General features: G+C 47.3%; 1 protein-coding gene across 1 annotated transcript; it reads right to left on the bottom strand.

Annotated features, from left to right (window-relative positions):
• Window positions 1-5,988: 5,988 nt before the first annotated feature.
• Window positions 5,989-24,815, bottom strand: LOC106731287 (NACHT, LRR and PYD domains-containing protein 3-like). The gene is made up of 10 exons (XM_075928357.2): window positions 24,536-24,815; window positions 22,385-22,450; window positions 19,391-21,119; window positions 18,774-18,863; window positions 15,412-15,582; window positions 14,326-14,496; window positions 13,181-13,351; window positions 12,522-12,692; window positions 10,329-10,499; window positions 5,989-8,729 (listed from the first exon to the last, which is right to left on the bottom strand). The coding sequence occupies exons 1-10, from the start codon at window positions 24,813-24,815 to the stop codon at window positions 8,624-8,626; spliced, it is 3,126 nt and encodes a 1,041-aa protein (XP_075784472.2). The 3' UTR covers window positions 5,989-8,623.
• Window positions 24,816-25,286: the final 471 nt, after the last annotated feature.

Consider the following 25,286-nt stretch of genomic DNA (forward strand, 5'->3'; position numbering starts at 1 on the left):
ACTCTGCTCTCCCTCTGTAATCCCATGCAGTGTGGCTAGGAGGGAGGGAAGTGGTGGAAAGGGGCAACAGGGGAAGTACATCACTTTTAATGATGAATAAAGGCAGGTGAAAGGGAACGGGTTCAAAATGCTGCCCCTGTTTGCGATCTAAAAGAGAGAGTAAGTACATTGCAGCCCCTGTACGGTGATGTACCTACAGTCCTGCAATTGTACTGCCATAACATAAATACTTCCTTCATAGACTAAAGGCGTTTTCCTGTCCAGGCAGGGAACCTGCCTCTGGAGGGGAAGTTAGGAATTGTAGGTCAGTGGAAGAATCATTCAGTAGAGTTAGCTGCAGTTCAACCTAACTACAGTGCTCAAGGTGCAGGGTTTTTTTCACAGTCTTTAGTGCTGTAGCTAGGTCAACCCAATTTTTGGGTGTAGGCAAGCCAATGGCTATGTCGGCATTTTGGAGCAAGTCTCCCAGTCCAGATACATAGACAGGCTAGCAGGGCTCTAAAAAGAGCTGAATAGACAGAGCTGGGAAATTGCAGTTCAGGCTCCAAAGCACAGGAAGTGTGTGTGTGGGGGGGGAGGGGATGCTCTGAAGTGCTGCAAAATATCCAAGGCCCAGTCAGCCACCTGAGGCCCAGAGAGCTGCGAAGACAGGCTGGCAGCATCGGGTCATTATTTTACTTAGGAAAGAGCCCAATAAAGCCAAGCCAGAGCCACAGGCCCGCCAGAGCCACAGGCCGCCCTGGTCCTCTCCTGTGCTGTAGCCAGGGAAGCTGACTGCCATGCTGGACCCCTGGGGAAAGTGGGGGACACTCCACGCTCCTGGAAGGGGCAGGATGTAGGGAAGCCGGCTCTCAGTGCCACCTGGACCGGGGCGCCCCCACCCCCAGCGCTGGCTGGAACGCAGGCAGCCCTACAAGTCACCAGAGCCACTCGGGCAGCAATGTAAAGGGCTTGGAGCTCTGGGCCTTGGGCCAACTGCCTCCTTTGTCCCCGCACCCACTTCCCCCATCAGCAGGCCTGGCTATGGCCCTGCTCCTCATCTGAAGTAGCAATGGCAGGGATGCCCAATGACATGGGCTCCCCCTCTCTCTCCGGGAGCATGGGCCCTCCCCCTTTCCTGGGGAGGCCGGGGGTACTTGAGTTGGGGAGGAGGGGTATTTGCGTGTGACAGGAACAGGCCCATTGTTCCCTTTTCCTGCTGCCATGCAGAGTCCCCTGCAGGGGGTGCGGGCAGCGCTCCCTAGATAGGTCCTTTGCCATGGGAGATGCTGGGGCGCTGCCTCCTCTCTCACACCTCACAGCCTCCCCAGCTGGGTTTGGAGAGCAAATTCCAGTTCTCCTGACCCTTCCACCAGCAGCACCTGGCAGGCTGCCTTCCCTGCCCCTGCCCGTGATGCAGCTTCTTCCCCAGTGTGAGCGCAGGATCTGAGAAGGCAGAGAGCCAGGCAGGCTTCTCCACAGCAAGAGCCCACCAGGCAGCAGGGTGCAGAGGACCTGGAACAAGGGGTGCAAGGGAGCTGTGGCAGGGCTTGCGGGGGCTAAAGCCGAGGGCAATGGGCCCGGAGCAGTTCAGGGGAGCTGAGCTGAGCGTTCAGGGGGCTGAGGGGGCGCTGGCCCAATTGAGGGGAGCTGAGGGGAGAATCCATGCAGCTGAAGAGGAGTTGGGGCAGGAGGGAAGCTGGCTCAGGGCAGTTCAAGGGAGCTTGGGCACAGGCCACACCGCTGCTTTTCTCTAACGAGGGACAGAAAAGTGTTTCTATTTCTGTCAGCCACGCCAGACCCAGCCTCCCACAGCAGATCTTTGCTTTGAACTGAGGTCATCACCGCCTGTACTGCACCACATGGCCTCAGTTGTGTTCACAGTTTCTTGTTACTCTCAGGTATCCAGCTGTTGTCAGAGGAAATGCTGTAAGCAACCCAGGCTTTGTCTACACTGGGCAGAGGTAAAGCATTGGCAGTTACAGCACCACTTAGAGAGCGTTGCAGGGAAACCGCTCTTGTGTGTTCACACTGTCAGCTGCCAGCACAGTAGCGGGACCGTACTTGTGACATTTGCAGTGGCATTCGGAGCAGTGTATTCTGGACAGCTATCCCACAGTGCACCTCTTCCACTTCTGCTGCTGAGGCTTGTGTGAAGGCAGAACTGTGTATGTGGGGGGGGGGGGGGGAGGGAGGAGGTTATGGGGCATCCAGGGATCTGTGCCAATGCTCCATGGTGCATCACTTTGCATCTCAGCAATCCCTGTGCTTCTATCCACATTTTGGTGCCATCTTTCAATGGCTTTTATACTGTTCACTCTGCCTCCTAGGATTGCAGGAATGGATCCTAAACAGCTGGAGAAAATGCTGATAGGTCATGAATGGCAGTCGAGTTATTCCTTAAACCAGTGCTTTTCAGATGACAGGTCGTAACCCAGTATTGGGTCATGGGATGTCAGGCACTGGGTCTCATTTCTTCAGGGGGATCAGGTGACCAGTGGGGGATGCTAGGGCAGGCTACCTGCCTGTCCCGGCACTGCAGACTGCACTGTGCCCCAGAAGTGGCTGGAAGCAGGCCCAGCTCCAAAGTGTGTGAAAAGTGCATAGGGCTCCATGCATTACTCCTGCCCCGTGCACTAGCTCCGCACTCCCATTGGCTGGGAACTTGCTGCTGGCTGCTTCTGTGGTGTAGCATGGTCTGTGGAGCTAGGAGAGGCAGGAAGCTGCCTTAGCACCTTCGCTGTACCACTGACTGGGAGGCACTCAAGGGAAGCCGCTCGAGCCCTGACACCCCCAAAGATGGAACCTCTTCCTACACCCCAAAGCTCTCATCCTCTGCTTCACCCTGCAGCCCACACTCCAGTCACATTATGGTGTGTCACGGCATCAAAGATTTTCTTCAACTGGGTCATGAGAAAAAAAAGTTTGAAAACCCTTGGCTTAAACTACAGAGTGAAGATGAAGAGTCGGATGCTGATCATTCCATGCACAGAAGCTACGACATGAGCTGTCTTGTAGCATTCACAGAGGATCTGAACACAGTGAAACACCACATGCAGGCTCAGGAAACAAGCACCGAGTGTTGGAATCACATCCTCAGTGTGGAAGAAACATTTCCAGCATTTACACATTTACGTAATTAAACACGTTTTAACACCCCTAAGAGGGAGTCTTGACAACAGCAAGGAGCAGTTCAACAACAGGCTGAGCAGGTGCAGAATGACTGTTGAGTGTGCTTTTGGCCATTTAAAAACCTGCTGGCGATGTCTGTATGAGAAGCTGGACCTGGCCGATGACAACATCCCCATGCTTCTAGCCGCATGCTGTACTCCCCATAGTATTTGTGACGGGAAGGGTGAAAGCTTCACTGAGAGCTAGACTGCTGAGGCTCAGCCCGAGAGTGGGGCAGTTAGAGAACCACCACGCGGGGCCATAAGGATCAGGGATGCCTTGAGGCAGCAATTTGATGCGGAAAGTCAATAATATATGTTGGTATGCCTGGAAGTGCAGTGACTGCGAGTTAAAGTGCTAGGAGCTGATTTACTGTGCAGTAATTTGCCAGTGTAGACAAGGCCTAAATCTCATAATCTGTTTTGGATTAGCACCAGTGCTATCACTGTGCTGTTTACTGTTCTTTTTTATTGCACTTGGGTTCTTGGAAAAGAACTTGGGTACAATTCAGCCTTGGTGTAATTTCCTTGCAGTCTGTGGCTAGAAGACAGGCTACAGCCAGCTGGAAAGGTGGTCTTGGTTAGCTTGGGACAGGGGGCTTAATCTGAGCATTTCCTCTTTTCCCCCATAAGAATCTATAAAGGTGGGAAATACATGAGATATGGGGAAGACATTTATATAGCACCATAAACTTACCCTGCACTTTAAACATAGTCTTTAAGCTCCTATGGCAACATAGTTCCTTCTAATGCTTGATTCTGCAAATACTTACTCATATGAGTACAGCAACTCTCATGCATAACTGTACTCACATGCATAAGCGTTAGCAGGCTCTGGGCCTAGGCCAGATTAGTCAAACACAAAGCCAAGCCCAGGTTGCCAGGTGAGGGGAGGAAGGAAGGAAGGGCATTCATGAGGAGATGTGATTTAAAGAGTATTTGCATGCAGGACAGGGTGTTCTAGGCGCAGGAGCAAGATAGAAACATTAGCTTGGATATGAAGTGTTCATTTGGATCCCTTTGTACCCTACAAAAAGAAAAGGGTGTCATGGAAGCCTTGAAGGGTAGTAAACTATTTGGAATTTATTTTATTAAAAAATTAAAGAAAGCAACCAAATGCCAAATAGAAATGTAAAAATACTACAGCTCATTACAGAAAAACAACACATCATTAGAGCTTGCAAGGCGCACATAGCTATCATTCTCAGCAGAGTTTTGAATCTACATTTCAGACAGTTATAAAGCTATATAGGCAATCGCACCAGGTATAAGTAAATGGGACCTGTTACAGGTAGCTGATTAAGATTCTAGCAGCCTTTAAGGATCAGACATTCAGGCAATACAGCATAAAGATCTTCAGAACATCAACAGAAAATGGATCATTTCAAGAGTGAATCTGAAAGCTAGGGTGTGTGTAAATCTACCTTCACAGGGAATCTGTCACTCTAGGGCCATGATGTTCAACCAGCTCTGAAGCAGTAGCCACGATAGTGACCTAGTCACACTCAACCGGTCAAAGAGCCACATTGCTCAGGCCAAATAGCCCCATGTGGCTAGCATGTTGGACACCACAGCAAATAGTAAATTGAATGTGCCACAGTTGTGCAGATTGTGCGTGTGCATGAAGTCTTCACCTTTGCACCCCTGTACAACAGCTGGATGCACAACTGCAGTCCTTGCGCTGTCAGGCACACAGATAACCTTTCCTTGTCCGTGTGCGATGCCAAATACAATGAAAGGAGCAAGGAGGAGCTGAGTCCCCAAGGAAAGCTTTAGCTTATGCCCAGCACAGCTGGCGAGTTGAGACATTCTTACTTCTCTGTGCTTAGGAATGGGTGCCATTTGCCAACAAGGTACTGTGTCTCATAGGTGCCCCACAAAGGACATTTAAAGCGTGTTAAAGATAGCAACCTGAATCAATGCCGGGGGAGCTAGTTAAAATGACATGATCTGTGTGGTTCTAAATGTGTTTTTCAGGCATTTGTGTTCTGTTTCGATCGGGTCAGAGAGTGGGGCAGGAAATGGTTTTTCCCGTCCCGTGAACCTTTTTGAGATTTCAAAAACGAAACTGAGACTTTTTTGAAAATGTTCACAAATAAGAAGAGATTGATACATTCAGTAGCACAGTGATTGGGACACTTAGGGTGTGTCTAGACTACAGGGTTTTGTCGACGTATGTAAACCTCATTCTACGAGGAATAACGCCTTTTGTTGACAGAGTTCTGTCGATAGAAGACATTATTGCATCTACACTGTCCTTTGCGTCCACACTGTCATGTCTACAAAGCGGCTTGCTTTGTCGACAGAACTGGATGTAGTCTAGACGCTCTTTGTCGACAAAACTTCTGTTGACAAAACTGAATAGTCTGGACGTACCCTTAGGCTACGTCTAGACTGGCCACATAAGACGGAAGAGGCATGCAAAGCAGGCAAGTCAGAATAGGGAAATCCGCAGGGGATTTAAATATCCCCCGCGGGATTTAAATAAACATGTCCGCCGCTTTTTTTCCGGCTTGGGGAAAAGCCGGAAAAAAGCATCTAGACTGGAGCGATCCTCCGGAATAAAGCCCTTTTCCGGAGGATCTCTTATTCCTCTCTTATTCTTATTCTTACTTTCAGGTAGGAATAAGAGATCCTCCGGAAAAGGGCTTTATTCCGGAGGATCGCACCAGTCTAGACGCTTTTTTCCGGCTTTTCCCCAAGCCGGAAAAAAGCGGCGGACATGTTTATTTAAATCCCGCGGGGGATATTTAAATCCCCCGCGGATTTCCCTATTCTGACTTGCCTGCTTTGCATGCCTCTTCCGTCTTATGTGGCCAGTCTAGACGTAGCCTAAGCGTGGGGCACTGGGAAACCAAGGTTCAAGTTCCCACTTTGAATCTACTTGATTTAGTGAGTTTCCCACCTCTGTGTCCTAATGCCTGGGCTACTAGCTGTTAGGAGGTGAGGTTGTATTCTCTCCTTTTGGTTTTGACCAGAAATTCTGGACTTGAGAATCCTTCCTTATGAAAGTTTAATTGAAAACATGAAAAGTATCTTTTTGATGAATAGGCATTTTCTGATGAAAAACCTATTTTGGTTAAAAATTCCCAACCAACTCTAGCAGGGTGCATTGAAAAGAACTGTTCTTTAAGGCCTATTTTGCCACCTTTACGCACGATGAATATTAATGTATTCATTGAGTAATCTCCAGTAAATCAATGGAATTACTCCTAGAGTAAGAGTCTACTGAATAGTGAGTAAAGATTTCAGAATTAGGCCCTTAATTCTCTTTTGCCCCCTCCCAGGGCTGTACAGAGGGAGTAAAATAGTTGTCCCATCCAAATTCTATTTCTCAAGGCCCAAGGAAAGAAATCACTTTGGCTATGTCTACACTCATGGCTTCTTGAGCAAGTACAGCCATTCTTGTGAAAGAATCCGCAGAGCATCCACACTGCCTGCCTGCTCTTGTGCAAGGAAATTTACAGTAGGGAATGGTAAGAGAGGGCTTCTTGCGCAAGAGCTATGCTCTTTTTTAACAGGTGTAAGCCCTCTTGCACAGCAGCTCTTGCACAAGAGGGCAGTGTGGACGCTCAGCAGGGATTTCTTGCGCAAGAAAGCCCTATGGCTAAAATGGCCATCAGAGCTTTCTTGCACAAGAGAGCATCCACACTGCTATGGATGCTCTTGTGCAAAAGCACAGCTCACACATGGCAGTGTGGACATTTTCTTGCGCAAGAGTACTTGCACAAGAACCCTTGCACAAGATGTTTTTGTGCAAGAAGCTGCCAGTGTAGACATAGCCTTTCTGTTGACAAGGTTAGAGAGCATTGATTAGAGATGTTTTGTTTTTGATCTCCTTAACTTCTCTACCATTTAGGGGTATTGTGTTAAAATCTTCTGTCATAGCAACATAGGAATTGTCAGACTGTACCAGACCCAACGTCCATGTACAATATCCTGCCTCTGACAATGTCCAGCAACAGCTGCTTCAGAGAAAGGTGTAAAACCTGTGCTGTAGACTGATGTGAGACAATCTGCTGGCTGACTCTCGTTTAAATCTCATCCTACTCTCTCGACATTAGAGATTCCTTTAACGTGCCGTTTAATATCTCTGCCCAAAATTGTTCACATTAACTGTTACAGCTCTGGCTAGTCTTCATAGCCACACAATAGTCAAAACCCTTTTTTGAGTCTTGCTACACTCTTGGACTTGGCATCACCATGTGGGGCCAAGTTCCATAGCATAGCATGTGAAAAAGTATTTCCTTTCATCAGAGTTGAAATTGCCATCTTTGGCTCCTCTGAAATCCTGGCTCCTCTGAAGTCAGTGAGAATTGTACAATTAAATTCATCAGAGGCAGAACATCACACTTTGACATAATTGGATGGCCCCTCAGAGCTGTAGTATGAGACCAGGAGATCAAAAAGCTTGTGATTTAACATGCTTTTGTTACGTTCTGCCCAATTTGTTTCCTTTCTAACGCAAGTAGCAGAGATTTTCCAGGGCCTGGGTCTTTCTTGTTCTCATTTTCTGAACCTCCTCTAGTTCTGCACGTGGAATTCCAGAGCAAGCCACAGTTTTGATTTATATAATCACAATATTGATTTATATATTCACAGTATTGATTTATATCATGATATTAAACTATCATCTGCATTACTCGCCACCCCATTTCTTATGCATCCTAACATCTTCTGAGACTTTCTAACATTATGTATGCTTTGTATGACTGCAGATGCACATTGAGCAAAGGACTTCATTGAACTATGTAAAAAGATGCCAAGATTAATTGTCATCATACAGGAAACATTAATTCCGTCACATGATTTGACATGGCTCTTTTTTCACTTTCTCCACCAGATGGCTCCCTTTTACTATTGGAAGGTCAGTATGACAGTAATGCTGAATTCTATTGGCTTTATACCTTTTCAATGTATCTTACTATACTTTATAGAATTAGCACACTGTTGTTTGTATCAATTATTATGAATTAATTTTGATATTTTATGTTCAGTTTTAAATGTTTTATAGATCAAATCGCATTTTTCAACAGACCACTTATTTAAAGTGCCCGTCACCTTGGTATTTAGGCATTGAAGTTTCATGCCACTGCTGCAAATCATGTTCCTCTGTGATCGTGGTTCTCAAAGGATTTGTGTGATTGAGCAGGACTTGTGAAAGTCTGAACTTGAAGGCAATATTCTGTGAACAAAGCTGGCTGACATTTCTTGAACTAATTTGTTGTTGTTGAAAAATAGGCATTCTTCTAAATGGAGAAACATCTTACTTTGTCACAGCTGATCTTCAATGTGGTTATGATAGGTCTGTAATCTGCTTTGTGGGATTTTCATCAGTTTATTCATAACTAATAATTTGGTTTCCCCTAAAAGAAAAGTTTTTTTTTGTCATTTGCCTTTTCCTGAATGAGATACTGAGTGATTTTGAACACGCGGGAAAGACATGCTCCTAAAATGATATTCTGCTGATGTAATCAGAGATAGTCCTCAGGGTTGTATTCTTCATCTCCATTATACTCTTCATAGTCCTCTTCTTCACCCTTGTCACCATCATTTCTGTTAATATATTCTCCGTTCAAGCTAGTGAAGAAGAAGCACAAGTATTTTGTGACTATATCACCAGTACCTGAGATCACAGTGCACAGCCATGCACACCACCATGGTCACATGCATGGTCCATGGTGCTACCAGAAGTGCACTTTTGGACAGAAAATGATTTAAATCTCTGTGCTTCCCCAGGAGCAAGGTCTGCCATGGTGTGATGGATAGGGATGTTAGCAACTCATTGACTAGTTGACTAGTTGCTTCCCCCCCCCCACTTGCTGCCTCTATCAGAAAGAGGAAGCAAGAGTGGGGGAAAAGAGGGGGTGCTAGGGAGAGCCGCCTTAAAAGCCAGTTCCCCCCAACTCCAGCTCTGTGGGAAAAGGTGGGGGTGCAGCGGTGGCATCCCCTGATGGTCCCGGGCTCCACAGAGTGTTTCAAAGCAAAAGTGCCCCATGGAGCCCGGGGCAGAAGTGCCGCATGGAGCCCAGGACCAGCAGGGGGGCTCTGAGCCCCCCGCTGGCTCCAGGCTCCACGTGGCATTTCAAAGGTGGAACATCGCCTGGCGCTTTGAAATGTAGCAACAGCCAGGCGGACTCTGGTTACATTTCAAAGCGGAAGCGCCCTTATCGACGAAACAAATAGTCAATGGGAAATCCATCGACTATTCGATTAGTCAATCTAAATTTAACATCCCTAGTGATGGAAGCATGTATCTCTCACTACAGGGGGTCCTCGCTATCAGTCCAAGATACGTTCCAAAAAACTTGGGCTTATAGCGAAACAATTTAAAGCAGGGAATTTTTTTTCCTGCGGCTGACTTCCAGTTAAGCACAGTGGGGGGAGTGTTTCACACAACTTATAGCAGAGAATGGGAGGACTTATAATGCATCAGTTCCTACAAACATCAATGACTTTAGTGTGGAACGGATGTATACCGGCGCGCAACTTATAGTGGGGACTTATAGTGGGGAATTTCTCTTTTACCCACTCCACCCTTCTGGCCAGTGTCTGCCAACAGAAAATATTAGCTTGGATACTCTTTCGAGTCCATCAGTGTAATTTCTTAGTCAGCTGCGGGAGTTCTTATTGGCTGATACCAGCCAGACGCTACAACCACGAGTTCACTGTCTCCTCGCCCTCCACAGACCCTGCTGGCTGAGAGAATGACAGGGTGGGATTAAGGAAACGGAATCCCTTGAATGGACACAGAGAGAGCATTATCGCAGGACTGCTGGCCTGGCCACATTCTCAGGAACCTGCTTTGGGGAAGGGGGATAATGCAAAGATGTGGAAGGTCCTACTCTAGCAGGAGTTAGCATCAGGACTGATCTGGAGTAAAGGGCCAGATTCCCTGGCCTGATTCACTCCCTCTGTGATCCTCTAATGCTGCAAAGGGAACAGAAACTAGACCTGGATCAATCTTCCCTGCTGAACATTTACCAAGCATGTGGGAGTGTATAACAGAACCAGTTCATCTGGCTCTTGTGCCATATATCCCCCCATGGTCCCTAGGTTAGAGGGTGTATTGGTCACAGGGAGAGTTGGGAAGGGGGGATGAGACCAATAATAAGAAACAACTGTAAGTCAGAAAGAAGTTGGTCATAAGGTACGTCAGGGTGGCCAGTGGGCACTTACAGCAGTGTCTGCAGCTTACAGCTCGTGCTTTTCAGTCCATCCCGCAGCTGCTTCATTCCCGACACTCCCAGTGCATCATGGTTGATATTCAGCTCTGTCAGTGACTGGTTTGTTGATATGACAACAAGGAGGTCTTCACAGCAAGCCGGTGTCAGGCCACACCCTGTCAGCCTGCAAGAGACAGAGGCATAGCACCACAGGCACGCCATGCATGGTGTCCCTCACGCCCCCCCGCCCCTTCCATCCATTGAAGCCAAATTCATCTCTGGAGTAGCCCACTGGAGTTCTACCAGGGATCGGTATGTCCGATGCATTCATAGCTTTAGATTTTAAGGCCAGAACAAGCCATTATGATCATCCAGAGGAGACATGCAAAGGTACAAATGGTTACTAGGTGCCTAATGTCCACTGGTTTTCAATGAGAGGTAGGCACATAATTACCACTCATGCTTTGAAAATGTCCCTGACCACCTGCATAAAACAGGACATAGAATTTCACTAGATCTAAGTTGTGATCCTTCCATTTAGGCCGATAACACGTGGCTGAGCCAGAATATACCATGTAGGACAGGGGTGGCCTATAATTTTTGTAGGGGGACCACCTCACCAATGTTGATAGTGGTTGTGGGCTAGTCCTGGAATGGGTGGGGTCTTAGAGGGAAGGGGCGGAGCCTCTAGGCCCTGCGTGTGGAGAGGGAGGAGACTTTGTGCACTCCTCTATGGGGTGGGAGAGCATGGGGGGTGGGTGGTATAGATGGTATCATGAGCTTTTGTGGGCACAGCCCACTTTCTTAAGATGGATTTAGGGGAGATGAGGAACAAAATCAGTGATTGCTGCGCTCTCACAATGCCAATGTAACTCTGACAGGCATGTAGTGTAATGATAGAGATGCAGCCGTTTTAGTCTGGTCTAGCTGAAAGAAAAGACAGGACTATGCAGCACTGGACAAACTTCTCAGACACTTCGCCAAAGAATCAATGCACATAAAACAGACATCAGGCTCTCTCTCAGAGAGAAAACTGTTGCTTGCCATTTTAACCAGACTTACCATTCTCTCAATGACCTTAAAACATGCATATTGCTTTAAAGAGATTTTAACTCCAGACTTCAAAGAGAAGCCTCAGAACTGTCATTCATGCTTAAATTTGACACTTTACGTACGGGCCTTAACAAAGATGCTAATTATCTAATGCATTACAAAGATAGCTTCCCCAATTATCACCCCAATGTCATTACCTCACAGACACTACCTTTCCCCCCTCACCCCTCCTCTATTCTTAAATCTGATTCGTCAATTTTATGTGTTCACTTTTTTTTGATTGTATCACTTTGGTATACATGGCCGTGCCAATGTTCTTCCACATATTGATCTGAGGAAGTGGGTCTGGCCCACAAAAGCTCATCACCTAATAAACCAGCTTGTTAGTCTTTAAAGTGCTACATAGTCCTGTCTTGTTTTAGGCATGTAGTGGTGTCCCATCATGAGTTTTCAGGATGGTGACACAGTGCCATCTGGTGGCTGTTTGAGCTCCCTCTCCCGTTCTTGCTGGAGAGCTGTCCATTTCCTATAAGCCACCCATGCTGGCGGGGGCCCCATAGGTCCCAAGTTGTTTATGGCTGGGTTTTGAGGCCGAACACCGCTCTCATCCCAGTAGTGAGACAGTTCTGCTATCAGGGCACCTGTGGGACTTCCCTGCTCCGAAGAAGAGACCATAAAACCAGCTGTGGACTCACCCCTGTTCTTGGCACCACACCCAGATGTTCATTAAACTGAGAGGACCCTGCCTAAAATTCAGACCAACGGAGGAGCTGGCCGTGAGCTCACAGGGGCTGTACCTCTTCTGTGGTAAAACAGTGCACGTCACACTCCAGAGCGGCCAGTCTGGCAGGTCTGACGCACAAATCAACCCACCCGCCTTCCTTACGAAGAGAAGCGACTGCCTTCTGGCCTTCGGCGGAGAACGCTGATCCCGGCGCTGCGAGGGGAGTGGATGGGCCTATCTGGGCACTCACATTGCTAACCCTAAAAAGACCCCATTGCGTTCACACTGTTGCCAGAGATCAAGGAGTTGCTGGAGATGTTTAACTGAAGCAGCCACCCTGCTGTGCGGAGGCAGGAAAATGGGCCCAGACTAGCTAGAATGAATAGTGCCAAGACCAGCCAATCCCAAAGGAAGCCTCTGGCGACTCACCGTAGTTTCTGTAGTTTACAGGCTGGCTGTTTCAGCCCCTCACACAGCACCTTCAGCCCCGCATCCCCCAGTTTGTTATAGCACAGGTCCAGCTCTTGCAGGGACTTGCTCTTACTGAGAATGGCAGAAAGGGCCCCACAACAAGCTCCCGTGACGTAGCAGTTCGACAACCTGCAGGGGGACGGAGAGAACAGTGACCAGGCCTCCCTGAGTCTCCCTGCTCCCTCTGGAGAGTCCCGTTTCCTGGCACTCTCTTCTGGCCTCCCACACAGCAGCTTCAGTCTCTGCTCTGAGCGGCACCTCTGTGGGGAGAGTCCTGGAGGAGTCCAAGCTGAGAGACGTTTTTCTAACATGGAAGCCCCTACCAGCCTCTAGCCACAGAGGTCTGCATAAAGGAAAAGCCTTTGGCGTCATCCCTGCAACCATTTTGCATGGGAATCTGTGCTGAAACATCCAGCTGTTCTTTCTGCAGGCTTTGCCTCCTTATTCAAGAGGCTGTCAATAAATCCTTCCCACCCCATCCATTCTCCCTCCTGGGACTTCATGTTGCTCACGCTCTAGGTCTCCCCTCCACCGCCTGCTTGGGGAAACTCACACCGATTCCTCTGAAATGAGCAAGTGCTAATCCGAGGCTTTTAAGGAAGCCCAAGCACACTCACACGAGTTTCTGTATTTTGCAGCGGTCTTGTTTCAGCCCGCCACACAGATGTTTCACTCCCGAATCCCTCAGCTCATTGTTTCTCAGATCCAGCTCCATCAGGGTCTCGTTGGTACCAAGCGCGGAGGCAAGGTCATTGCAACAGGCAGAGGTGAGAAGGCAACAATCCAGCCTGCGGGGAGAGAGAGGTGTAGAAAGAAAAGGACCAACCTGTTTCTGGCCCACTCTCTGCGCCTGGGGGGCCAACTGCAAGGCTGATGTGCAGGGTGGTGAAAATTCACCTCCCTCAGTCAGATCCAGTGCCCGTTAAAGTGAAAACTGCTCTTCCTGTTGGTGTCAGCAGGCACAGGAGCAGGCCTTCTGGGCTCAGTTCTGCTCCCATTTACACATGCATAATTCCCTTCCTTTCGATGGGTGTTGAAGCTGAGAGCGAAGGCACCAACTCTATGGGCATGGGTGATAGGTGAAGTGGTGGCTGGGGGAGTCAAGACCTCAGCCCTGCCCCGTCTGCTCAGGCCCCACCCCCCACGGGAGCCAAGCCATCACTCCCCCCAGCATCACGGGGAGGTGGGGTGGCATGTGGGCCCAGCCTCCCCAGCTCCTGAGCATGGGGAGGGTGGGCGCTGGGGGCAGCAACACTCTGCCTGCAGGACGCCTCCAGTAGGTGTTCTGGGGGTGGAGAATGGGCGGGACCAGGCTGGCATGTCCATGGGTGCTCCGGGGCTGGAGCACCCACAGAAAAAACAGTGGGTGCTCAGCACCCACAGTCAGTGCTGTGAGGCGGTGGTGCTGATCAGCTGCTCAGAGGCTGGGGGAGGCATCTGGGCAGAGGGCAGCAAGCAGCAGGGGGCCTGGAGAAGGGTTTGGAGCCAGGGTGAGGAAAGGCAGATGGAGGGCAGGGAACTCAGGGAAAGGGGTGCGGGGGGGGCGGGGCCTCAGGAGGGGAAAGGGGATGGAGCATCCCCAGGGAAAAATAAAAGTCAGCACCTGTGGCTGAGAGGATGAGTCAACAGTATCGTATTTGGCTCCAGGTTTCAAAGTACCTCCTGAAGAGTAGGAGTCCTGCCTCTGTTATGAGGCCGTTTGCAGCACATACGCCGGCGGAAAGAGATAAGAAGAAGCTCATCGAGGCCAGGGCTTACTCACTTTATTTTCTGCAGTTGGCAGCTTGGATGCTTTAGAGCTTTGTACAGCTGCTTCACTCCTAAATCTCCCCATTTACTGTAGCTCAGGTCCAGCTCAGTCAGGCTCTGGTTTTTAGTCAGCACTGCGGCGAGATCGCCCAGGCAAGTCGGGGTGACGCTGTTACCCCGCAGCCTGCAGGAGACAAAGTCATATGAAAGACAAGGGCTAGCCCTATGAACACAGCCGCTTGGGTCCCTCTCACAGTGGGCAGCAAAGGTACGAGCTGAAATCCAGAAAGGCCGAGGGGCACCCCAGCTGCTCCTATGTTAAGGAAAGCAGAATGGCTTTGGGAGTGTTTGGCTGGCCACTGCTACACCGTCTGGAAGGTGCCATGTGAGCAGTCTCTTAAATTAGCCTTGGTCCTATATTTTATGCAGAAGAATAATAGAGCTAAGAGCCAGCCCCAACATACCCTGCCCATTAGAAGACTCTAGTAGCAGCAGTGACAACGTCTCGGGCATGTCAGGACTGGGGCTGGGTGCCCCTTTGACAAGGGCATATGATATCAATGGAAAGATCCTTGGTTGGTGCTCTTTCCCCCTTGTCCCATCAATTTATGTCCCCATCAACAGCCACAATCTGGCCCCTGGCACGCCAACACTTATTAATCATTGTAATTGAGTCAAAACAGAGTCAAAGTCCGGGGTCTTATCTCCCCGCATCAGGGTTGGGTTCTGTTAATCTTCCACTTTTGAAAGGAGACCAAAGTGTTTGGAACTTTCAAGAGACTATTTGGTTCCTCCTTCCTGCTCAGAGTTCACAGACTCATGTTAAGCTTTCCCGAGAACTTCTCTGGCCCCAGAGTGCAGCGTGACAATTTCCAGACCAGAAGAAGGTTCTCATGGAAGTTAGTTGGGAATGAAAAATTGGGCTTCCGCCGGAAGGCTGCATGCAACCTTAACCATTGTGTAACTAGCAGCAGCTCCATAATCAGAGCTGAAGGGATGTTTAACGCTGGCATGGACCAAAGTGAAGAGTTCTGCCAGGATTTAGGGTTCTATGGAATGGCTTTCACACAACTGCAAATAAAATCCATGGTTTACTTACTCCAGTTTCTGAACATTGCAGTTTGGATGTTTCAGCCCCTTACAGAGCAATTTTATCCCTGCTTCCCCCAGTTTGTTACCGCTCAGGTCCAGCTCTTTCAGGGACGGGTTTGTCTTGAGAGCAGAAACGAGATCCTCACAACAAGCAGAGGTGAGATGGCAGCACCCTAAGCTGCAAGAGACAGATGTGGTTATGGCTTGTTTTTACTCAGCTGGTCACTTCCATTTTATTCACAGCAGTGTATTCCTAAAAGCAACTTTGGAAGCCCCGGGGACTACAATGATACTCATAGCACATGCCGAGGGCCGCAACTTATGTGTGGTTTCATATGCAAATATATGCAAATAGCTTCTTTCACACTGATGGGTATGAATACAAAGATTAAAGGCAAGACTACACAATACACAGGCCCCTTTTAAGTCATTTCTGCTGATATTAATAAAATGCAACATTTCCCCGATTTCTACCCATGTGACAGCACTTTTAATGATTTATTAGTTTATAATGTGTTTACTTTCTTCTTTGCATGCCTTTGTTATATATGGTCATGCCAATTCACTTTCAGAATATGATCTGAGGAAGTGGCTCTGCCCCACAAAAGCTCATCACCTAATAAACCATCTTGTTACTCTTTAAAGTGCTACGTAATTTTTTCCTTTTGTTTTAATAAGCAATGACAATCCAGGAATTTAACTACTAAAATGCATCTCAACAGAAGACCATTATATTGACTACTTTTTTGTTTGGCCTCCCACCCATGGGCCGCGTGTTGAGCCCTGCATAAACCCAAACCGCACCACGGGCTGCAAAAATCGGGCCGCAGGCCGCATGCATGTTGAGTAGCCCTGCTATAAAGAGATGTAGGGCTTGATACGCAGCTGAAGGACTCCTATCATCTTCCCTGGATTTGGGTCAGGACCTTAGCCAGGTTATTGTCCTTAAGTGCAAGTGAGATCTATAGCCATCCCATGGCACATGCCAGACACCCTGCTAGTATGACACCGACACAACAGAAGAGTTATTAGGCAATTTACAGAGGGCATGTTTGGATTCACCAGTGCTGAACAAGAGAGCAATCACAAGCCCTGCTCCTAGAAACACTTAGATACCTGCTTAATTTTAAATACGTTAATAGTCCTGTTAAATTCTTTTTTAAAAGAAGAATAGGAAAATTGAACAACTTCCCCTTCTTTGTGCTGGTCCAGCTGGCTTCTACCACCACTTTTCCTTTCCCGGTGCTGGGCTTCTCCCTTTCCCTTCCTCTAGTCTCTTCCCTGTGCTGCCCCCTCCCCTCCGGCCCTTCCCCATGGAAGGAATTCCTCTCTTCTACAAAGGGAAAAGACAGTGTGCAAATGAAAAGTTCATGGGGGTGGGTTGAATGAATTAGTGACATGTTTGCTTGCTTTTCCCATGATAAGGTTGGGTGTTTTTCAAGCACAGTTTTGTATTGTTGATTTAAAATAATTAAAGCCATTTTAGAAACAAAAAACACTATGTCAGGGCGTGTCTACACAGCAGGGCTAAAGTCGAAATAAGCTATGCAACTTGAACTATGTGAATTGCGTAGCGTAAGTCGAAATAGCTTATTTCGGCTTTTGGCGCTGTCGACACAGCAGGAAGTCCAAGTTAGAGCACTCTTCCCCCAACTTTCCTTACTCCTCGTAAAATGAGGGTTACAGGAGTTGGAGTAAGAAGTCCTCCAGCTCGACATTATTTCGACATTATTTCAAAATAACGGCTTGTAGTGTAGATGTAGACTATGTTATTTCAGAATAATGTCAGTTATTCCAAAATAACTCTTCTGTGTAGATGTGCCCTAAGTGTAATAACATGATTGTAACACACGTCAGGACATTCAGCGTCATGGTTAACGTCTCCCCTCGTGCATGCATTGTTCTTCCCCTTGGCATGCAATTCATTATAACTGGGCCTTTCATTACAGTGAAGACGCTTTAAAATAGTCTGTGTTTAATAATTAGCAACCTTAAGAACTGAACTCTAATTGACTTGAGTTTAATAAAGACTCAGTTTTGAAAAGCTAAGCAGGATCTGGGTAAGTTACCAGGTGAAAGAGAAGCCTGTTTAGGGTACATTTTTCAAAAGCCTCTCGGTGCCATTAGAGAGACAAGGTAAATGAGGTAATTTATTTTATTGAACCAACTTCTGTTGGTGACGGAGACAAGATTTTGTGCTGCTAAGAGTTCCTCTTCAGGTCTGGGAGAGGTACTAAAAGTGTCACAGCAAATACAAGATCAAACATAGGTTAGCACAGCGGTAGTTTTTGGAGACAAAATGTGCCAGTGAAGACAAGCCCTAAGATTCTTGCCTGGGCTTGCACTGACTTAATTTGGGAGTTGCTTTCATGTTTATCCTTAATTTTTTCTTTCTGGGAACAGAGCAGGAAATTCCCATTCAGGGAAATAATGTAGCTGTGGAGTAGGAATGTTGTAGTGTAGTCGCATATCCAATTAACTGATAAACACGGGCTTATTGGTTAATCTTGTTGACTATTCACGAACCCCCCCACACACACCCTGCTGCCTCTGTATCAGAAGCAGTAAGGGGAGGAGAGGTGGGAGCTGGTACATGTGGAAGGCTGGTTTTCAAGCCAGAGATCCCTGTATATATTGTCTCATGCAAGCCACTAGCCCCCCTCTTCCCCGCTGCTGCCTGTCTATCAGAAGCAGCAGCACAGTGGGGAGGGACAGAGGAAGCTGCTGCAAAGCATGGGGACCGAGGCAGCAGAGCGGGGTACCAGGGGACTCCCTTGGAGTGAGGCCAGAAGGACAGTGGCTGCCGCCCCTGCCCCAGGGTCTATCGAATAGTCATATAACCAATAATATTTGAAGCAGGTACATGACTATTCAATTAATCGCTATCTAACATCCCTACTGTGGAGCCTTGTGCAAAGTTGGCATTTTCAGGAGCACATCCAGTCCATCAAAGAGCTGGACATGTATAAAAACTGTTATTCTTGTCAACCAGCTTTTTTTTCCATGGAACATAAATCACTCTTCTTGTGGATGGGTTAGGGGAAGTGAAAGAAGAAATCAAATCTCTTTGTACTGGTAAAACAGATAGGAAGTACGTGTTTTCTGACGCAATTTTCTTATCCAAACACCGTGCACAAAATGGGTGGTAATAAATAATAACGATGCATAAATATGTCTAGCTCAAGTAACCTCCACATTCCTGGATTGTTATCACTAGCCCATCATGAAGCTGGCTAGTTCCATGTGAGTTTGCATTGACTCTGCTTTGCCACTCAAAGTCTAAACCCCAGCGGTGCATAGCTGCATCTTGCTGCTCACCCCCAGAATAAAAGCCAGCAATGACAGGCTCTCAGAAGAGCAAGTACTTACGATATTTTCTTTAGTTTACAGTCTGGATCCTTCAGTGCTTGACACAAAAGGTGAGGTGGGGAATATTTTGGCTCCTCCTCCTCTGACTCCCTATAAAGAGAGAACAAATAGGTTTCATTTTGGGTGCTGAACCCCCCACCCCCATTTCAAGACGTTGACTCAGTAGTTTTTATTCTGGAGCAGACAATTCAATTTTTTTTTTTAAATTATCCTTTTAAACATTCTCAGATGCCACTACCCTTTTATTTTGATGCCAAATTAGTAAATGGTGGATTTCTGGTATAAGAAATGTGTATTTTGCAATATGTAAGTGAATTAGACTTCTTTGAAAGCCCAGGGAATTGAAGATCCCTGTTATTCACCAGAACAAAGGCCATTAATGTTATGGAAAAATGCTCATGTGGACTCTAGAGATAAATGGACATTGGATCAAGACTGTACAATATAAGCTGCCCCCTTTCATCAGTCCAATATGTTCAGTAAGAACCTCTGGATTTAGGCATGAGAAATTTGGCATGATACTGGAATGGCTGACAAATCCACCTGCACTCTGACAATAGCGGCTGCTATTATAACTACACACATTTGATTTTGTGTCAGTAAATGGACATACTCACCAACGAACTAACTTGTTTAGCACCGACCCCCGCCTTTCCTCCTGCTCTTCCACTCCAAATGTGCATGCATTCAGATAGAGTGACTGCCCATTTCGACAATTCTTTATGCAGAATGAAAGAACCATGTGTTCGATTTTTGTAAAGTTACTGTTGTTCAGTCCAATTTCTTGGAAATGATCCATTGCGCTTTTGACAAACTCTTCTTCATGAATCTCATACAAACAGTGAAACAATTCAAGCTGGAATCGCTTTTCCTGGATGGACTTGACAGTCAGACAGCAGCTTGCTTTTGCTACCACTCCAAACCACTTCAATAAATTCTGTTTAATGTCCAGTGAAATTTTACAGCCAAAGATTTTCTCTATGTGATTCACTCTTTCTTTGTTTAAGAGACCAAACAGGAAACGTACAGTTAAGGTAAGAGATTTATCTCTAGAGTTTCCATATTTTTTTAAAATTTCATTCACATCTTTCTGCACAGTCATTGAATCACGCCCTTTTTCTGCATCTTTCATCAGGAGGTAGAACAAAGCGGCAAAGAACTCTTGGAAACTTAAGTGAATGAAGCTATAAACACTCTCAAAGCTGATATCTTTTTGGAAAACATCCTTAGTGAGAAAAAGGGACTGGATGTCTGATCCATCCAAACCATGCTTCTTCATATCTTCTTCTTCAAAGAGGATTTTATTGTTCAAGATCCCATATGCAGCTAGGGAGCACAGCTTCCTCAGGTCAGCATGTACCACTTCCTTTGAATTGGAATGGTTATCTAATAAACTGGACAGAAAGAGCATATATACCGAGGTGGTTGTTTTGGAGCTTTTGGCTAGATCTTCACCGCTTTCCATCTGCTGTTTCATCACAGTGCATAGGATCCAGCACACGATGGGAGCAAAGCACATGGTGAAGAGCGTTTCATTTTCCTTTACAAAATCTAGAGCTTGTTTGGCTTGCGAGACATTTGCAAAGAACTTGCGGAAATACTCCTTCCTTTCTTCTTCCGAGAATCCCAGTATTGTTGCAAAATGGGGAAACTTCAGACACTGCCGGAGTTTATCCAGAGCAGTTGGTCTTGTAGTGATTAATAAGTAGGATTTTGGAAGAATTGCTTTTCTTAATAAACTGCTCAGCATGATTTCTACAGGTTTTGTCTGACAGGGATCTGTGCACAGACTACTTTCTTCCTGATCAAAGGAAAATTTAAATACGTCAAAGCCATCAATTATGAACAAAAGCTTCTCTTGATTCATCAAAATATCTTGGATGGGTGCATTTCTCTCAGGACAATTGTTTAAAATCAGATCTGCGACACTTCGAGGCCCAGAAATACAGTTCATTTCTCTGCTGTTGATGTAGAAGATGTAATCAAACTTGCCAGCATAGAGTTTTCCATATGCCCAGTCTACCATGAGCTTCTTTGTTAACATTGTTTTTCCAATCCCAGCAGCTCCCTGCAGCACAATGGTTCTTAGTGGTGTTTGCCTGCTTCCACTAGCCTCAAATAAAGTCTCCAGTTTAGTAGAACTAGCTCGCTTTGCTATGATTTCTGCATGCTCTTTCCCTTTGGCACTTATTTCATTCTTTCTCTCCTTCTGGTCACGATGTTCCTTTACAATCAGCAGCTTTGTGTATCTTGTGTTTAGTTCCACACACTCTCCCACTCGATTGTTCCTGTCTTCTATTAGTTGGTATTTTTCTCGTATATGTTCCTTATATTTTGCTTTGTAATCTAATGCAATGATATGGAACATGAGAATCCATGAATGCAGAAATTCAGAGGAAAAAAGATTTGTCATTAATGAGTTTCACAGTAGTGCTATGTAAATGCATGTGAATCCCAGATTCTAGATAATAGTGGGAATAACAGATCAAATTGCTGGGAGAGGGAGGCAATTCCATATTATGGAAAAAAATAGAGATTCAGCTGAACATTGACCATACTAGGGAAATGTTTTCAATATGGAGAGATGCAGGGAGAAGGGGAAAATACACACGCAATTTAATATATGATATTTCAAAATAGAATGATTCCCATCTATTTCAATGGGATTTGGATCAGCCCCCAACGCATTTACTCATGAATTTAAGATTTTGTAAAACACATTAGGCCAAATTATGCTCTCTGCATCACTAGAATAAACTAGAGTAATGACTGAATTGCAGTTACTATAGGCTTACACTGGTGTGTCCATGGGCAGATTCATGCTACAGTCTAAAAGTTGCTGATCAGTCTAAAACTTCTGTTCACTGCTGCTGCTGCCCTCATAGCTCACAGGAGCTCATGGACTGCCTTTCAAATGCCTACCAGGCCTTTGCTCTCATCACAATATTAAGAAAACAGTTGTATTAGGACAGGGGCTTGCAGAAGATCCTTCAATTACCTTACATGGAAACCAGATAGACACCATCCAAAAGTTCATCTATTTAGGTTCCACAGTGACCACCAGCCTCTCACTGGATGAAGAACTGGCCAGGAGATGCTTACCTAGGCAGCTCCTGGCCAGCAGCCCTGCAGCACCCCAGGCAGGCTTCTTTGCCTTCTGCAGCCCCAGGCTGCTCAAAACAGCTGGCTATTCCTGGTGATGCTCTGCCATTAGGAGCTGAGAAATTATGCTCGTGGTGGGGACAGCATATGAAAGCTCTTCCTCCCCCTTGCACTCCAGTCAGCGCCGGTACGCCTCGCAGTTGTGCAGATGTCGCCAAGCTCGGCGTACAGTAACCCAACTCTAGCAACATATTTTACACAGCTGGAGCTGTGTACGTTAACCCCACAGTCTAGTGCAGAGCTGGCCCAAAATACATACATTTGCACTAACTGCCAAAGGCCATGAATATCTTGGATTAGACTCTTCAGTCACAGGAAACATTGCAAAGCATGTACATTTTAGGCTGCAATTCCCGCCATCGCTAGCAGATGAAAGCACGCCAACACATACAGCCTGCAATGCAGCTAATAACTGGCACAGTTTTCAACACACACGCCCCCTACTTTACCTTGTGTCTGTTTGAAACTCAGAGTTGAAACGGAGTGCCGCGTTGTACTCGATCGGTGAACCAAAACTGCAAGAGAAATAACATGGGGTCAGTAAGAGTGGCAGAGAAATGAGATGAGCATGAACCACGTCGCAATGGATCTCCGCTCCTTTTGTGGGAACAATACTTATAGAGCTGAGACTCAATCCTCTTGCTCTCATTACAAATCAAGGGCGTGCATGGGAACAGGGGAAGTACATTCTAAAGAAATTTTATTACACCTTGGCCTGTTGCAGTGGGAACCGGGATGTGATGAAACCTTAAAATATGAGTCCAAAGCAAGAGAATAATAATTCAGGTGGAGTGGAACTGGAAAGTGCGTTGTTTTCCAACTAAGCATAACTCACAAAAATGGCAAAACAATATGCAGATTTTCCTTATATTTTAAATGGGTGAAATCTTGTTTCAGAAGATTACAAAATGTGTGTGTGTGTATAGGGGGTGGGGTGGATGCAAAGGGTCTAGAAAAAAGGGGGATAAGACTGAAAGGAGAAAAACATGGATAACTGTAGGACTCTCATAGGTACCTTGGAATCGACTGAGATACAGCCGCTCTGAGCACAGAGCTGCCCATGGTGTCAGGCTGTTGGAGAGCTGAACCATGCCTGGGGGTGTTACAATTATGCCAATGGTATAGGTCCTAGAGAATCCCAGAATCCAAGGGGCACACAAGTGGCTTAAAGCTACCCTTGTTCTCCTTTTCTGAGCTGTGTGTTACAAGCTGTGATTCCTGAAAGCACAGAATCTACCCTGTGGACGCCCATGGGAGCAGGCTAAGACTCATGTCACGTGCAGATCCTGTGCGATGGGCTGTGCTTTCTCTCACCTAAAAACAAAATTTGGGGCACAACCATTCACCATGGAAGCCCAATAGGAGCAGAATCGAGCTCCTACAGCAGCGTTCTGCTTCTCACACGTCTCTCTCTCTCTTGCTTCCTGTTACCTGGGTGGGGTCTGCTTGGATCTTACATGAAAACTTAGCATGATACAGACAGCTGACTCCTGGCACAATCAATCCAGCGTTAATCTAGAGAACAGGCAATAAAGCGATTACAGGTTGAACCGCTCTAAACCAGGATTCCCTGGTCCAGCAACCAGGACCACAGAGTCCCAGTGGAGGGCTAGCAGCCCTGTGGATGGCAGGACAGCAGGTTGCCTCTGGGGTGCCCCACACGCCGTAGCTGCAGCACGCCCCAGTGGAACTGCCTGGTGGGGCCGGGAATCTGGTTGTGGCCAGCAGGACAGCAGGCTCTGGCTTGTGGCAGGGCCAGGTCTGTGGGGTGATGGTGGCAGGGGGGCCAGACCTCCTCTGGTCTGGCAAAATCCCTCTTCCAGGACCAGTCAGGGCCCGAGGGTGCTGGACCAGGGAGGTCCAACCTGTAATAAAGAAAAGGCTCAATATACTCATAGTGAGTCATTCTAGGAAAAATATTATGGACTAAATTTTCAAAGGCCAGCATCCCTTTTGCTGGTGCAAATTGAGTCCTCCCTGCAGTGGGTGCAAAGCAAGCCGGGAAAGGTGCAAGCGCGCTGATTTAGACTTGCGATATTGGGGCTGCACTTCTTGCAGGTGTCAAAAATGAGGCTGGGACTTTTGCAGGTTCACTCCATGTCTCTGCTTGGACTGACTCTGATGCCCCCTGGTTGCCCCAGGGTTTTGGAATCCGTTAGGTGGCATTAGCTAGATATGGCTGACATGGGTGAATGCCTCACTGGGGAAGACAAGCCTCAGCCCCGTCCCTTTCACCCCAGATCCTGCCCCTTCTGCTAACCCTTCCCCCAGTCCCTAAGAAGTCAAGCCACGCCCCCCCAGCAGCTGGCCCCCATCTGAGGTTACTGTCATCCCAGAACACCCTCAACCCCCTAGACGCTATCCTTGCAGTGGACAACACAGCCCCAGACTTCCCAGCCCTCTGGAGCCCCTGTCTGGTGGGTGGCTGGGCCATGGCTTGATCCTTCCTGGCCAGCTGGGACAATGCCTTCCCTTGCCTATGTCACCTGCCACCCCAGGTGGCTGCTGCTGCTACTGCTGTTCCTTCTACTGGAGCTGCGGTGTGGCCTATTAATGAGAAACGATTCTGAAGTTGGAATCACTTTATATTTTTTGGGTACCTGTCTCTCTTTCCTCTTGGAGCTTCACGGAAGAGTTTCTCAGGCCGATCTTGTCGAAGATTTCGATGGTTACGTTCACTGCCTTCTCTTCACCGTAGAACTCCACCAGAATATTGGCCACATCCATTTCGTCGGCGTTCTCCAGCTTGCCCCGGGGGACTTTACGTTTCCCCTCATAGCGAAAATCAGATAATTTGTGTCTGAATCTTTTAAAATCTTTCTTTTCGAGATCCTCCAGTTCCTGTACCAGGATGTCGGTCAGGGTCCTGTCTTCACTCATCGTGCACCGTTAGCAACGGTCTGAAATGGAATCAAGAACACGAGAAGATTAACGCTAAACTCCACCATTTCTGAGGCAGTGGCAGCAGGAAACAAAGTGACCACGCCCCAGCCCACTCCACTCCCCCAATTTCCAGCTGTGTCACTCTGCTTCATGTTGCCAGTAGGGAGAAGGGCAGTGCCACCTCATCCCTCAAGGCCCCTCCCCCCTAAAACATGGCTGGGAATTGGGGGAGCAGAGAGGGCTGGGGCCAGGTCACTCTGTTTCTCGCTACCGCCGGTGATTGCAGGGGCAGGTTCAATCCTTGCTGCTGGTGTCACATTTCTGCTAGTTTCTGGGGTGCCCTGGGCCGCATAGGGCCCCCCAAAGTGTGGGGCCTGGGGTGGTTAGATAAACCTGCTTGTTGCTGGCTCCTTGCCCAGTCTCCCATGGCATGGGGGGCATGTGATAAGGATGTTAGATAGTGGGTAA

This window comes from Pelodiscus sinensis, chromosome 5, assembly GCF_052426305.1.
Source record: "Pelodiscus sinensis isolate ZL-2025 chromosome 5, ASM5242630v1, whole genome shotgun sequence".
Taxonomy (NCBI): Eukaryota; Metazoa; Chordata; order Testudines; family Trionychidae; genus Pelodiscus; species Pelodiscus sinensis.